Here is a 13,218-nt window from a genome sequence, read left to right as displayed (position 1 = left end):
TTTCAAGGTCTTTGATACGACTCTGGAAATGTTGTTGCTCTGCTGGGGGGGCCCAGCACTTCCAATGTTTATGCACCTCCTTCGCAGCCTTCACAAGTTTCTCTAGTTGTCCGATCATGAAGAGATATGCATCTGGGTTTTTACTTGGGTCCACAGCTCCCACGTTTTCTGCTTGCGACTCTGCTGTTGTAATTGCTTGTGTCAGTTCATATTCCCCGAAATTGGCCCACAATGTCTTTTGTATGAGGTCCTTTAGCTCTTGCAGTTTTTTCTCACACTCATTGGCTGTTTTGACCAAGTCAGACTTCTGCTGCTCGCTCAACTCCTCTGCATCAGAGTTTTCTTCAATACATTGCCCCTCTACATCATCGTTGGCTTCCAGGACTTTGCCAGCTTCTGCAGTGAGCTTCCTAAAATTGTCTCTGAGCTCCTCTTCTGACATCATTGTATGCATTCGTAGCACATTATTGGCCAGACGGGAAAACCGACGCTTCGCTGATGTCCTTGCGGTCTTTAGCTGCTCCACCAGTAATGAATCAGCCATTTCAATCACAGCAGCAGGCGGGAACAGTCTTTACTTGTCTCTCTGGACACGTGTGGTCACTTTTCTGGTCCTTTTCCAGTCTTGAGCCGCGGTTTTTCACTGTCAAGTTTTGACCTCTTTCTTGTCTTCTTTGTCTTTTATGGTAACTTAATGTCAGTTACATGTAAGTTACTGTAAAAAAAAAAACAGTATATTACCGTAAATTCCAAATAAACGTTGGTTTAACAGTACATTACTGTAGAGTTGTTTTTACAGTGTGTGTGCACACGCATGTGTGTGTTTGTCCTGACTCCACAAGCAGAAAATCAGTTCAGCTAATATCAAACACAACTGTCTATGAGGTCAACCGTGTGTGCTCTTCTGACTGGGACAGGTTAGAGATGTGTTTCTGTGGTTTTAATTAGCCTGCATGGGAACTCCAGGCTCCTCAACATCTGAGCTAATCCATCAACTATGCAAATCACGATTCCAATTTAGAGAGACTGCATCCGCTAGAGGGGCTTTTCTTCTTCGTCATTATCATTCTTTTCAAAATACAGAAAACTGATTCTGTGATTTCATGTTTTGTTGAACAGTTTGATTTATATTTGGACCAACCTGCACCGGGACCCTAATGAACAATGTACAAATGTAGAAAATTAAAGAAAAATAAGTGTTTGTGGGGATAGCAGCTGCTTACATTGCTGTCTAAATTGATATTCTGGGCTTGACTGTATGTTTAAAATTTGCTCACAAAAGATATTCAGACATGATGTCCTTACCTTTGTGATGGGATGGTATTGAAACCTTCCCTGGGTAAACACACATCATTAGTAAAGATGAAGAATAGTCACCTAAGAGTGATAGGGGCTAGCATTGAAATCCTATATGTTTTATTTCCATGCACACCACTCAGATAAAGAAGGGAATAAAAGACGGTTGGTTGTTTATAAAGGGATAATATTATCTGATAGGCTATATTGACTGGTTGTTATAGCTTCTCTGGTTAATTGTTATTTGCATACACTGTAAACTTTAATGCCGGACTGATTAGGCCTACAACGACCATTACTGAAACATGACTCACCTGTCATTCTTGTGAAGTAAAATGTGTTTTTAAACTTGTTACATATTGATAAACTCTCTCCTTTAAATTGAATGAAAATAGTATGTATTCACAGATCTATCTATAGACAATATAATATTAATATTAATAACAGATAGGGTTAAATGCGCTCCATATGACATAGCCTAGAAGCTGTTCTTCCCTGTGGTTTCTTAACAGAGGAGGGCGCCCTCATCTTTAGTACGTCATTCTCATTGAAAAGAGGCACATCCTTTGCATACTATATATGTCATAATAAACATAACGTAATTGCCTAATGAATTGTTAATAAAACGCAATTAGCTTTTAATTCCATTTGAATTCCAAATCAGATTTGTGTCACACTTTTTCCAAACAGGAAACGGGAAATTGTTCATTAAATAGTTGTTTTAGCATTTATTGTAACGGATTGATTTATAATTCATATGTAGCCTAATCTTTATTCAATAGCCTACAAGGCTCAAAGTAGAATCACAGCTCTCGGGAGTTATTTCTTGCAATTGTTACGCTAATTATATTTAATAAGCACATGTTATCTGTAAAATAAGTGTGAAACTCCAAGTTATTATTATTTTTGTTTTATTATATATCACAGAAAGAGAGAAGAATCGAATTAGGGAGAAGGGGCGAAACGTATATGCGGCAGGCACTAAGACATGTTGCTACCACGGAGAAAGTAGATGGGTCTCTAAAGAGAGAGGTGGTCCAACGCTACTCACCACTATCCTCAGAACGCTGCGACCTGCTTGACAGAGCAATAGCTACACACTCCCTATTTGACATTACACTAAAACTTTGTCGTTTTCCCCATGCAACTTTTTTCGATTTCTTCAAACTGAAAAGCACTGAGATTTGTTGTTTTATCTTGGAGGCCCGGATACTGTTTGGACAACAAAAAGGACCGCTTTTACGCACGCAATTTGTGCCAGGATAGCTGCTTCAAAAGACAGAATTTATGGACAAGTAATTTAGTGGTCGGTAAGGTTAGACCGTGGTATGTGCGTCCACAGGTCAACGTTTTTGATGCACAGCATGATTTTCTAAACTCTTCACAGTGAATTTGTGGCCCGCTGTTGCCAGTTATATGTTGTAAATCATTGTCGCTTGTTGGATGGATACAATGAAACAAACGGCTGCTGGTGCAGAAATGCTGGTCTCCAAGGATTACACATTACAGATGCGGGATAGGAGAGAATGCGATACGCGCTCCAGGGAAATAGAGGAAGAGTTGGGTCGTGTGCGAACTCGGGAGCGATTGGAAGCCACTCTAGCGGGTCTTGGAGAGCTGGAATATTTGCGACAGCGGCAGGATTTACTGGTCAGAAATGTGTTGAATCGCCAAGAGGACTCTATATCACCAGGAGAAGATCCAATGTGCGTTACGCACGAGGAGAATTACTTGAACTCGGAGGAAAAACTTTTAGAAGAAAACATTTTATTGCTAAGAAAACAACTGGTATGTAGATTTAATAAAAATGTAATTTCTTTACTCCCGCTGTGTTTTGGATAACACTAATATTTGATTAATTTGGGTCCCAGATTACTTTCCAGGCAGCTTTATTTGTTCATTTTGGGCCTTTAATAGCATTACCACCTCTATCCTTATTTCACTCACAGATCAAATCAAGAGAAGTCTGTTTCAAATTGTAGGCTAATGTTGTAAAAGTTCAATGGAACATTATTTACCATTTACAATAAATGAACGATTACGTTATTAGATATGTCATCGTATCCCAATGCAAGCAGATTCACTAGTTGGGCGTCTAAAGGAAAATATGTTGGTTCCCAGAGAATGAAATGGAGGTAATAGCAGGATGGCTATTAGAAAAGAATGAGTGTTATTTAAATCTAACTTCATGACGGGAGAAGGTCTGTGAGGGGGTCCAGCCTCTTGAATGAGATTTACTGAGGAGTTACAATGGAAACTGAAATGAACTTTTACAAGCAGATCTACCACACCCTGTTGCTGTTAAAGGATGCCGGGTAATTATGTGCTGGTCGTTTAAGATTAGGCCAATTAAACAGACCAAAACACACCTGGGTTCAATTAGGCAGAAAGGCAGTTAGGGAAGTCGTGAATGTTGTGTTTTTTATTTATATATATATATATATATCTCCTTACCTCTTTGATTTAATGTAGGCCTAAATGAAATCATTTGTTTTCAACCTCATTCTATCATTTCAGACCATTTCACACTCAGCCTGTCAACCCAGTACGCGGATAGTGTTATTCACTAAAACAAACATTGTGCCTGCCTCTGCTTTTTGAAAATGGCACATTGTGTGGAAATGGTCTCTGAAGCCATAGCATGTTTGGAGCACATTAATCACCCTCTGCCTCTTGTCACCAGGCCTGGCTTTATGACCTGCTAGTCTGCTGCAGCTCTGCTCTGTAGGAAGTGCTGCAGCTTGATATAGCCTGGAATCTGTGTGTATGTTGCATTACTGGCCTCAGTCATGGCTCAAATAGTATAACTGTATATGTATAATGCACAGGGGATAGCTAGACCTACTGAGATGGCTAGCAGGTACTTGGGAGAAATGTAGCCTATGTCTGTGGTCTGCAAGCCACATAATTGTCACAAATGTAGTGAATTTAAATGGGGTCTGACTGTCACTAAGCCTTCAGGTTTGACATTGCAGTTGGTCTTTGAATTCAAACCACACTCGAGAGCAGAATGGGGGAATGTAACCACCACATGATCTGGTTGTTGTCATATGTGGCTGGGCTGTTCCACATAACCCGCATGTTTTTAAGGGAGGAATTGTTTATCTCCCATGATGTGATTCTAATTTAGTATGGGATATTAATGGGTTCTGATAGGGCAACACAGTCTCGCTAAGATGTTAGCCCTACTTTAGGTAACCAACATGCAAGGCTATGGATTTAATCAGAAATGGAACCAAAAATAGGAGGCGAAACATGCTGTTTCTTGTCAGTGGCAATATAGAACAACGCTGAATTGGATTGAGCTGTAGATGTCATAGACATACCCTTGTCCCAGATCAGTCTGTGCTCTTGCCAACTCAGTCATGGATCGGCAGGTAGCCTAGTGGTTAGAGCGTTGGACTAGTAACCAAAGTTGCAAGATCGAATCCCCGAGCTGACGAGGTAAAAATCTCTCATTCTGACCCTGAACAAGGCAGTTAACCCACTGTTCCTAGGCCGTCATTGAAAATAAGAATTTGTTCTTAACTGACTTGCCTAGTTAAATAAAGGTATAAAAAAAAAAACTTCATTGTCAAGTCAAACGTGGCATGTTTGGTTTGGAATGACAAGGAGTTGGCATGATGGCAAAAATAGATGGGCACTCAGGCTAACAGATATACAGTGGGGAGAACAAGTATTTGATACACTGCCGATTTTGCAGGTTTTCCTACTTACAAAGCATGTACAGGTCTGTAATTTTTATCATAGGTACACTTCAACTGTGAGAGACGGAATCTAAAACAAAAATCCAGAAAATCACAGTGTATGATTTTTAATTAATTAATTTGCATTTTATTGCATGACATAAGTATTTGATCACCTACCAACCAGTAAGAATTCCAGCTCTCACAGACCTGTTAGTTTTTCTTTAAGAAGTCCTCCTGTTCTCCACTCATTACCTGTATTAACTGCACCTGTTTGAACTCGTTACCTGTATAAAAGACACCTGTCCACACACTCAATCAAACAGACTCCAACCTCTCCACAATGGCCAAGACCAGAGAGCTGTGTAAGGACATCAGGGATAAAATTGTAGACCTGCACAAGGCTGGGATGGGCTACAGGACAATAGGCAAGCAGCTTGGTGAGAAGGCAACAACTGTTGGCGCAGATATTAGAAAATGGAAGAAGTTCAAGATGACGGTCAATCACCCTTGGTCTGGGGCTCCATGCAAGATCTCACCTCGTGGGGCATCAATGATCATGAGGAAGGTGAGGGATCAGCCCAGAACTACACGGCAGGACCTGGTCAATGACCTGAAGAGAGCTGGGACCACAGTCTCAAAGAAAACCATTAGTAACACACTACGCCATCATGGATTAAAATCCTGCAGAGCACGCAAGGTCCCCCTGCTCAAGCCAGCGCATGTCCAGGCCCGTCTGAAGTTTGTCAATGACCATCTGGATGATCCAGAGGAGGAATGGAAGAAGGTCATGTGGTCTGATGAGACAAAAATAGAGCTTTTTGGTCTAAACTCCACTCGCCGTGTTTGGAGGAAGAAGAAGGATGAGTACAACCCCAAGAACACCATCCCAACCGTGAAGCATGGAGGTGGAAACATCATTCTTTGGGGATGCTTTTCTGCAACGGGGACAGGACGACTGCACCGTATTGAGGGGAGGATGGATGGGGCCATGTATCGCGAGATCTTGGCCAACAACCTCTTTCCCTCAGTAAGAGCATTGAAGATGGGTCGTGGCTGGGTCTTCCAGCATGTCAACGACCTGAAACACACAGCCAGAGCAACTAAGGAGTGGCTTCGTAAGAAGCATCTCAAGGTCCTGGAGTGGCCTAGCCAGTCTCCAGACCTGAACCCAATAGAAAATCTTTGGAGGGAGCTGAAAGTCCGTATTGCCCAGCGACAGCCCCGAAACCTGAAGGATCTGGAGAAGGTCTGTATGGAGGAGTGGGCCAAAATCCCTGCTGCAGTGTGTGCAAACCTGGTCAAGAACTACAGGAAACGTATGATCTCTGTAATTGCAAACAAAGGTTTCTGTACCAAATATTAAGTTCTGCTTTTCTGATGTATCAAATACTTATGTCATGCAATAAAATGCAAATTAATTACTTAAAAATCATACAATGTGATTTTCTGGATTTTTGTTTTAGATTCCGTCTCTCACAGTTGAAGTGTACCTATGATAAAAATTACAGACCTCTACATGCTTTGTAAGTAGGAAAACCTGCAAAATCAGCAGTGTATCAAATACTTGTTCTCCCCACTGTAGCTACATGGGAACCAAATGTCACTCTACAACTGTAACTAACTCTATTGTCTGTGTGTGTTTCCCTCCAGAACTGTCTGAGAAAGAGAGATGCTGGTCTGATCAATCAGCTGCAGGAGCTGGACAGGCAGATCAGTGACCTCCGATTGGACACGGAGGCATCACATGAGCAAGTGGAGACAGACAGCCGCCCAAGCTCGGGTTAGTCTAGTTCTACAATAGAATTAGAATGGATTCTGAGGGGTTCTACCTCCAGAATGTTACCCTGTGGAAAGTAGACATTATCAGTAGGATCTGTCAATTGTGAGTCAGTTCCACTTAAGCAATTGAGGATACTGCAGAATGTGTAATTCCCCCAAAGGTAGGGTTCAAATAAACACGAACATGACATAGAAGTGACTGGCAATGCTACGTTTTTGGTCACACTTTATTTGAATAGTCCAGATAGTTCATATGTAGATGCTCTACAGTAAATACTATCTGTTGAGAAGCAACTGCTTGTTAGGTTTAGAGCTAGGTTTAGGGTTAGTATATCATTTGTTGCACTGTTACTGATAGTGTGTAGATGGTCTGTAGAGCGTCTACAGATGGACTATCCAAATAAAGTGTTAACCAGTTTTATTTTTTGTATATTTTTAATAAATAATAAATCTGACAGAGAAGTGTTTATCTAACCCATTGTTTAGACTACTAATATGGTAACACTCAGTCCGTGAGCTGTGGCTGGTACTGTATCCCCTTATTAGTTGTATACATTCCACATTCCTTATGTACGAGGTCACTTTGGAAAGTGTGACATAGTGGATCTTACTACAGAACATTCTGTACTGTCCATGTACAGCATATTATTGGAGATTGTGGATTTTAATATATTTTGTTCTGCAAACTGTTCACAACTAAGTTCAGATCTGTCTGAAGTTTTCCCCAGTGTGTATGGAATCAGCGTTTAACCATTCTACTCCAAAGCTCATTTCATATATGCGTGCCAGAAAATTAGAACAGGTGTAAGGAAGGCTACGCTGCAAATAGAAGAAACGTTACTTGAATCTAGTCTAAACCCTATTTACACCAGCCTTGTTTTAAGTGCCTGAGATTTTCCGCATTAATTCTTTTAATAGCCACAGCCTGACATGTAATAAATTGTTGGATGACAGCTCCCTCCCTGCGGGGTGTAAAATGAACGTGTTAAAAAATGTCCCTTCTGTTTCTCTGCTCTCTTTCTCTCTGCTCTCTTTCTCTCTGCCCTCTCTTCTATCTGCCCTCTCTCTTTCTCTCTGCCCTCTAGGTTTTTACGAGCTGAGCGACGGAGCTTCGGGGTCCCTCTCCAACTCCTCCAACTCGGTGTTCAGTGAGTGTTTGTCCAGCTGTCGCTCCAGCACCTGTTTCTGCAGTCCTCTCGACACATCACTGTGTGCCTCCGAGGGAAGGCTCAAATCTGCAGGTGAGAGAGAGGCCCTCACAGCCCAGCACAGCCCCACAAGGGTTGTGGTGAATTTCATTTTAATTCAGTCAATAAAAAAATACCAAGTTTTTCCTCAGAGCAGCTTTGAGGAGAATTGGAATTTCAGTTCCTGAATTAAAACGGGGTTGACTCCAACCCTGCAGCACAGCCCAGCACTACGCCTTTGGGCAGGACAGAATCCTGAGGTTCGATGTCACGTGGTCTATCTTGGGCGCAACAAGCTGGGCTGAATAATTCTGTTGTCCTTTGCTGTATAAACAACACTTTCCTCCTTTCCCGAAAGACCCCCATCACACCCACCATCCACATAACAGTGTATTTTATTACAGCGCTTCATTCCAGCTGGCCCCAGTTCAACTAATAGTTTCCTTTGTGTTGTTACCAATAGTGGGGTTTGTTGTGGCAATACTTTGCTTCAGTTTCAAACGAATGATAGAGAAAAGAGTGTAAGGAAACACAAAATGGCACCCTTTTCCCTACATAGTGCACTACTTTTGACCAGAGCCCTATGGGCACTATGTAGGAAATGGGGTGTCATTTGGGATACAGAACACTGTCAGTTGCGCTAGATTCCCAGCCAGGCCAGGCAGGTGGCTTGGCTCGAACTAACAGCCACGCCTATGATGATAAGACACAAACAAAAGGGCTATTAACACATCTTAACCAACTGCCCCCTTCGTTAGCATATTGAGAGGTTGCATGCTTTGCCCACCCTTTCAACACTACTGTAAGCTTCTGTGGGGTGTTATTGTTGAATGAGGAAATAGTATGGAAACTGGTGGTTTCTGTTTTAATTACTAGTGGTGTCTGTAGTCCGTACTCTTTCTTTACGGTCTGGTTTCCATATGAGATACTAGTGGCGCATCTGTTCTGTAGTTCTTACTCTTTGTCTTCTGTGTGGGTTTCAGATGAGCTGGGCAGCTGTGCTGAGTGTGAGAACCAGTGTGCGGAGCAGCAGACCATAGGGACGGTTAGGAAGTTGCTCCCCGCTCCCTACTCCCCCTCTACGGACGCCTCTTCCACCACTCAGGACATCCAGTCTAAGTACCACTGTGACCTGATCGCCAAGAACGGCAGCGACGTGTACCGCTACCCCAGCCCCCTCCATGCCGTGGCCGTACAGAGCCCCATCTTCTTCCAGTCTCTTGCCGGCCATCTCAAAGAGGACGGGGGGCTATCAAAGAGCAGCGGAGGCGAGGGCTTCGGTGACTGTCAGAAACTGAAGCAGCCGCCGATTCTGGTGCCCCAGAACACTTCTTGGCCTGCCTCCCATGCGCCTACCAGCAAACGACTGGACAATTATATATTCGGCCTGCTTCAGAGGAGGGCTCAGCCCATTAGGACCAATAAGCCGCGGACGAGCATCAGCACAGACCCCTCTAAGAGCATCCTGAGGCAGGGCAGCTTGTGTGTGAGACAGGCTACTGTTGCCCAGCAGCAGCAAGGAAGGACTGCTGCTACTGTTCCTGATCTCAAACCAGCCTGGCAGATGTGTTTACATGCAGGTGGTGCCGGTAACACTGATCCAGGAACAGGCACTTCACAGAGACAGTGGTCAGTGGAGAGCAAAGGGGAACTCCTCTTAGAAAATGGGATGGTGTCCCAGTCTCTGGGCCAACCTCAGAACGGATGTGCCGCAATCGACGGCAGTGACATTCACAGCAACAGCCTGGTAAAAAAGAAGGGGTCCATGTCATCAGCCAATAAAGGACTTCCATCGGTGACCGGTCCTCTGTCTAAGGATAACCAAGACTTGGGCACCCCAAATGCCAACTCCTGCCCCAAAGAGAGCAAGCATCCTTATTTCCCTGCTGCTCCAGAGGACATCAGTACTAAACCCCCCCAGACACTCCCTAGAGACCGCACCAAAACAGGCACTCCCAAGAAAAGCCCTAAGAGCATCCTGGTCTCTGTCCAGACAGCCCAGACCACTAAGCAAGAGAGGCCCACGCTGGAGCTGGTGAGTCTAGGGTCTTCCTCCCAGAGCCAGGATGAAGGTCAGGGTCACATGGTCAGTGCCCAGTACATCCCTGCCCAGAGGCAGACTGTCAAGCTCCGCAAAGCGGGCAAGAACATCAAGATCGTCAAGGTGAAGAATGCCTCTCTGAAACCACACCGAGGGGTTCACGCACACGCTGAGCCTGTGTCATACGAGGTGACAGGGGGGAGGGAGAAGGGTCACCGATCTGGAGGGTTGAGGAAGTCCTGTCAGCCTGAGGATGTACAACACGTGCACAAAGTCTCCTCCAAGAGGGGGGTGTCCTCCAGGGCCAAACGCACCATACCTGCCTCCATCCCTGAGGGCCGGGTTCTTGAGAAACACACAGCCACAGTGTCCACAACCAGGTCCACTGTGTCCAGGCATCATGGTCACCATGGCAGGGAAGTGGTGGTGGCCAAGCCCAAGTACAAGAGGACAAGCGGACATGACTACAACCGAGGAAGGCTGAAAGCCATCACTGAGGTGCCTTACGACGAGGCCTTTAGGAGAGCCCACCGCAGACAGAAGAGGGAGGTCCTCGGCCAGGTCTCCACCACCACGTACCTACCCTCCAACGTGAAATTTGCCAGCCCTTACGCCTACGTGGCTGGCAGCGACTCGGAGTACTCCGCAGAGTGCGCCTCGCTCTTCCATTCCACCATCGTGGACACCAGTGAGGACGAGCGGAGCAACTACACCACCAACTGCTTCGGGGACAGCGAGTCCAGCCTGAGTGAGGCGGACTTTGTGGGGGAGAGCACCACCAGCAGTGACTCTGAGGAAAGTGGAGGGATGAACTGGCCCCAGTTTTCAGGGCAGGGCACTGGGCATCATGAGTTAACCGCTGCACAGGCTAAGGCCTTCATCAAGATCAAGGCCTCTCACAACCTGAAGAAGAAGATCCTCCGCTTCCGATCGGCGGGCTCGCTAAAACTGATGACGACTGTATGAGGGAGGTACTTCAGGGTGTCAGGCAGGAAGCAGTGACTCAGCCAATCAAATTGGCCACTCTCTCTCTGCCCAAGATCAAGTGCCTAGGCAGATTTTTTGATTTACAGAAAGTCTTTAATGAAATCAATCTCAGATGTTTAAGGAAACATTTAATTGGGATGCAAGGATTTGTACAAAATGTCCAGCAGACTCCCTCTCCCTGCACTTTCTGACAAACGTTGGACAAGGTGAAAAGCATCCCCATTTTTAAAGGAGCCCCCATTTTTTTATTTTGTTGTATGTAGCGGTTTTTGTATTTATTATGGACATTACCCTTGCTGTGGTACATGGCAAAAATCTGTACATGCTTTTAATGTTCTTGGTTTACTTTTTGGATTAAAAATATTTCTAACATAATATATTTGGTTGCTACTTCTTGGACACGTGATACTTTATTTGACTGATTATTTAAAGCAGAGTATTAAGTGTCTGTAAGGAATATTAATGGCTAGATAGACATTATATTCTGTTCAATGACAACTGCTGATGATACCATGATAACGCTTTGATATACAGCACCATTTTAAAGTTTGGACACCTATTCAAGGGTTTTTATTTTTTGACTTTTCTACATTTTAGAATAATAGTGAAGACATCAAAACTATGAAATGACACATGGAATCATGTAGTAACCAAAAAAGTGTTAAACAAATCAAAATATATTATTTTACATTCTTCAAAGTAAAGAAGCCACCCTTTGCCTTGACAGCTTTGCACACTCTTGGCATTCTCTCAACCAGCTTCACGAGGTAGGCACCTGGAATATATTTAAATTAACAGGTGTGCCTTGTTAAAAGTTAATTTGTGGAATTCCTTTCTTTCCTTAATGCATTTGAGCCAATCAGTTGTGTTGTGACAAGGTAGGGGTTGTAGCCATATTTGGTAAAAGACCAAGTCCTTATTATGGCAAGAACAGCTCGAATAAGCAAAGAGAAACGACAGTCCATAACTTTAAGACATGAAGGTCAGTCAATCCGGAACATTTCAATAACTTTCAAGTGCTGTCGCAAAAAGCATCAATCGCTATGATGAAACTGGCTCTAATGAGGACTGCCACAGGAAAGGAAGACCTAGAGTTACCACTGCTGCAAAGGATAAGTTCCTCAGAAATTGCAGCCAAAATAAATGCTTCAGAGTTCAAGTAACAGACACATCTCAACATCAACTGCTCAAAAGAAACTGCGTGAATCAGGCCTTCATGGTCAATATTGCTGCAAAGAAATCACTACTGCAGGACACTAATAATAAGACGAGAATTGCTGTCCTTTAGTCTGATGACTCCCAATTTGAGATTTTTTCTTCCAACCACCGTGTCTTTGTGAGATGCAGAGTAGGTGAATGGATGATCTCTGCATGTGTGGTTCCCTCCGTGAAGCATGGAGGAGGTGTGATGGTGCTTTGCTGGTGACACTGTCTGATTTATTGAGAATTCAAGGCACACTTAACCAGCGTGGCTACCACAGCATTCAGCAGCGATACACCATCCCATCAAGGTTTGTGCTTAGTGGGACTATAATTTATTTTTCAACAGGACAATGACCCAACACACCTCCATGCTGTGTAAGGCTTATTTGAACAAGAAGGAGAGTGATGGAGTGCTGCATCAGATGACCTGGCCTACACACACAATCCCCCGACTTCAACCCAATTGAGATGGTTTGAGATGAGTTGGACCACAGAGTGAAGGAAAAGCAGCCAACAAGTGCTCAGCATACGTGGGAACTCCTTCAAGACTGTTTGAAAAGAATTCCAGGTGAAGTTGGTTGAGAGAATGCCAAGAGTGCAAAGATGTCATCAAGGCAAAGGGTGGCTACTTTGAAGAATCTAAAATATATTTTGATTTGTTTCACACTTTTTTGGTTTACATTATTTCATATGTATTATTTCATAGTTTTGATATCTTCACTATTATTCTACAATGTAGAAAACACTCAAAATAAAGAAAAACCCTTGAATGAGTAGGCGTGTCCAACATTTTGACTGGTACTGTATAATATATACAAACATATATATATATACAAGATATGCATGAGGAACTGTTTTACCTTAATTTGTTGTTGATAGCAAGTAGCTGTACATTGCCAATTGTTGTATATAATGTCTATGTATGTTAATATGGGTGTTTAACCGTTTTATGCTTTATTAAATGTCTGCTTTAAAATCAATATTTGGTCATCAACTTCCCTTCTTCAGAATTGTGCACTCACTGGCAAAACGCAGT

The 13,218-nt window shown here is 43.4% G+C and overlaps 1 protein-coding gene across 1 annotated transcript; it reads left to right on the top strand.

The window, feature by feature from the left end:
• Positions 1 to 2,292: 2,292 nt before the first annotated feature.
• On the top strand, positions 2,293 to 11,354 carry LOC139553298 (dapper homolog 1-like). Its single transcript, XM_071365482.1, has 4 exons — positions 2,293 to 3,084; positions 6,636 to 6,765; positions 7,850 to 8,005; positions 8,935 to 11,354. The coding sequence occupies exons 1-4, from the start codon at positions 2,740 to 2,742 to the stop codon at positions 10,956 to 10,958; spliced, it is 2,655 nt and encodes an 884-aa protein (XP_071221583.1). The 5' UTR covers positions 2,293 to 2,739; the 3' UTR covers positions 10,959 to 11,354.
• The last annotated feature ends 1,864 nt before the right edge of the window (positions 11,355 to 13,218 follow it).

This window comes from Salvelinus alpinus, chromosome 25, assembly GCF_045679555.1.
Source record: "Salvelinus alpinus chromosome 25, SLU_Salpinus.1, whole genome shotgun sequence".
Taxonomy (NCBI): domain Eukaryota; kingdom Metazoa; phylum Chordata; class Actinopteri; order Salmoniformes; family Salmonidae; genus Salvelinus; species Salvelinus alpinus.
Note: the sequence above shows the minus strand (reverse complement) of the source record. Positions and strands in the feature narration are given on the sequence as shown.

Excerpts from the sequence above, each read along its gene's own strand:
- LOC139553298 (XM_071365482.1), top strand. The coding sequence starts at position 2,740 with ATGGATACAATGAAACAAACGGCTGCTGGTGCAGAAATGCTGGTCTCC. Across the intron at positions 3,085-6,635 it reads TATTGCTAAGAAAACAACTG|AACTGTCTGAGAAAGAGAGA; the intron begins GTATGTAGATTT and ends GTTTCCCTCCAG. Across the intron at positions 8,006-8,934 it reads GGGAAGGCTCAAATCTGCAG|ATGAGCTGGGCAGCTGTGCT; the intron begins GTGAGAGAGAGG and ends TGTGGGTTTCAG.